Source organism: Cyprinodon variegatus, unplaced genomic scaffold (genome assembly GCF_000732505.1).
Source record: "Cyprinodon variegatus isolate N-32 unplaced genomic scaffold, C_variegatus-1.0 Scaffold114, whole genome shotgun sequence".
Classification (NCBI taxonomy): domain Eukaryota; kingdom Metazoa; phylum Chordata; class Actinopteri; order Cyprinodontiformes; family Cyprinodontidae; genus Cyprinodon; species Cyprinodon variegatus.
Genome location: NW_015150567.1, coordinates 917,173 through 919,016, shown reverse-complemented (window position 1 = coordinate 919,016; position 1,844 = coordinate 917,173). Strand labels below are relative to the sequence as shown.

At 37.3% G+C, this 1,844-nt stretch overlaps 1 protein-coding gene across 1 annotated transcript in view; it reads right to left on the bottom strand.

Moving 5' to 3' along the window:
* Positions 1 to 1,844, bottom strand: part of LOC107085047 (myocyte-specific enhancer factor 2A-like) — a 23,884-nt gene that overhangs the window by 6,093 nt on the left and 15,947 nt on the right. Inside the window, exons 6-7 of the mRNA XM_015375182.1 lie at positions 707 to 867; positions 298 to 346 (exon numbers count right to left, since the gene is read on the bottom strand). Coding sequence (XP_015230668.1) covers positions 298 to 346; positions 707 to 867 — 210 coding nt within the window. The remainder of the gene's footprint in view (positions 1 to 297; positions 347 to 706; positions 868 to 1,844) is intronic.

Here is a 1,844-nt window from a genome sequence, read left to right as displayed (position 1 = left end):
TAATTAAATGAGTCAATAATTAATTAAATGTGGAATTAAATAAATAAATGTGTCATTTATTAATTAAAACCATGTCACTAATATAAAGTGCCACAATTAAATAAATAAATACAGCGATAAACAATAAATTAAATGTGTAATTCATTAAATAAAAAAGGAAATAAATAGATAAATGTGTCATTAATTTAATAAAATACGTCTTCATTTTATTTTAAAAATATATATAATTATTTCAGTGTGCATCAAAGTTAGGGGGCGGTTATCTAACACCTGATTGGTCACCCTGCACATTAAGGCGAAGCAAATCGATTACAGAGACTCGATTCGCGCTAACCCCGCCCCCTAACTATGATGGTTTCGATGCACTGCGACACAGGACCATGAAATAATTAAATGCACACTAAAATAATTATATATTTTTTTTTTTAATAAAATGAAGACGTATTTTATTAAATTAATGACACATTTATATATTTAATTCATTATTTATTTAATGAATTACACATTAAATTAATTGTTTACTACAGTGTGTTGAATTCATGTTAATGTGGATTTAAAGACATTTCAATTAGTGGGAAAAATTGCAGAATTTGAAGACCTCCTCTCTAGATTATCAAAGAATGATCAAAGCATTCAAAATACACTTAAGGTAACCTGGCCTAACTTCACATTTATTCTGGAGGTTAAGAAGTCAGGTGATCTGTACCAGCATCATTCCTTTGCAATGAGGGATGACCACTCGGAGGTCGGTTTTGCGGCTGCTGGGGATCAGGCTGCTCCCTTGATGTGGAAGAGAAGGAGGAGACTTTGTTGGACCGATCTTCCCCAAAATGCTGCTTCCATCACTGGACCCCATGAATCCATTCACTGCATAAAAAACACAGGAGAAGTGATGGAAAGAAGATCCCAAACAGTCTGCTGACAGCATTAATGATTCTTAAATCATCCAGTTCTTTATTTTGTTTTTTATTATTAATAAAAATGAAGAAAAAACTTGGAAACTGCATTTTATATCATATGCATTCCCACGTACCGGACCCATTATATATATATATATAATACAAGAGAAAATCATAAATACTTTATTTGATCTCTCTAACATTATGTAATGGCTTCATTTCTAGGATTATGGGCATACTGCTGGGGATAAAAAACCAACCCCAAGAACAACCCCAAGCTAGTGTGGATGGAGGACAGCGTCATCGTTACCTCCATCCTGACTGACACCTGGAGTCTGATCCTGAAGAAGGCCTTCATTTACAAATTCTAGATATGTTGCTTTCCAAAAAAAAACACTCTATAAAGACCAAGAAAAGCATCCTTAAAAACAATCGCTCAGCACAACTCTGCTCTCTTCCCTTAGTCTGAGATAGAGCCTAGAGTTCCCTAATGGTTTTGAGCATCCATAAAAGTTCTACTGCTTTGCTATTGTCGTGGCAGAATGTCAGGCTCCTGGGTGAGAACGGTGGTAGCAGTGGCATTTTATCCATGAAGTCAGGGACCAACAAAAGAGCAGCGCTGGGCTCATGCCAAGGCGAATAGCTCATCACACTCTGGCAGCGCTCCAGGTACGTTAATGCACTGCTTTTGCCACAGCAGCCTCCTTCCAATGGTCCGCCTTCAAACAAAACTAATCACACAATGCTCTTATAAGTAGCTGCAATGGCTCATCCACACTGTCAACACATCAATGAGTCCAGATACTCTGGAACACAGGAATCTATATCTGAGGCTAGCAGCTGAAGAGGAGAGCGCACACCTCCAAATTGTGTCCTTTACTCTCAGACTGCTGCATTGAAACTGCTGTGAGCAGCTGTGTAGCTCAGAGGTTCCAAAACATTTCA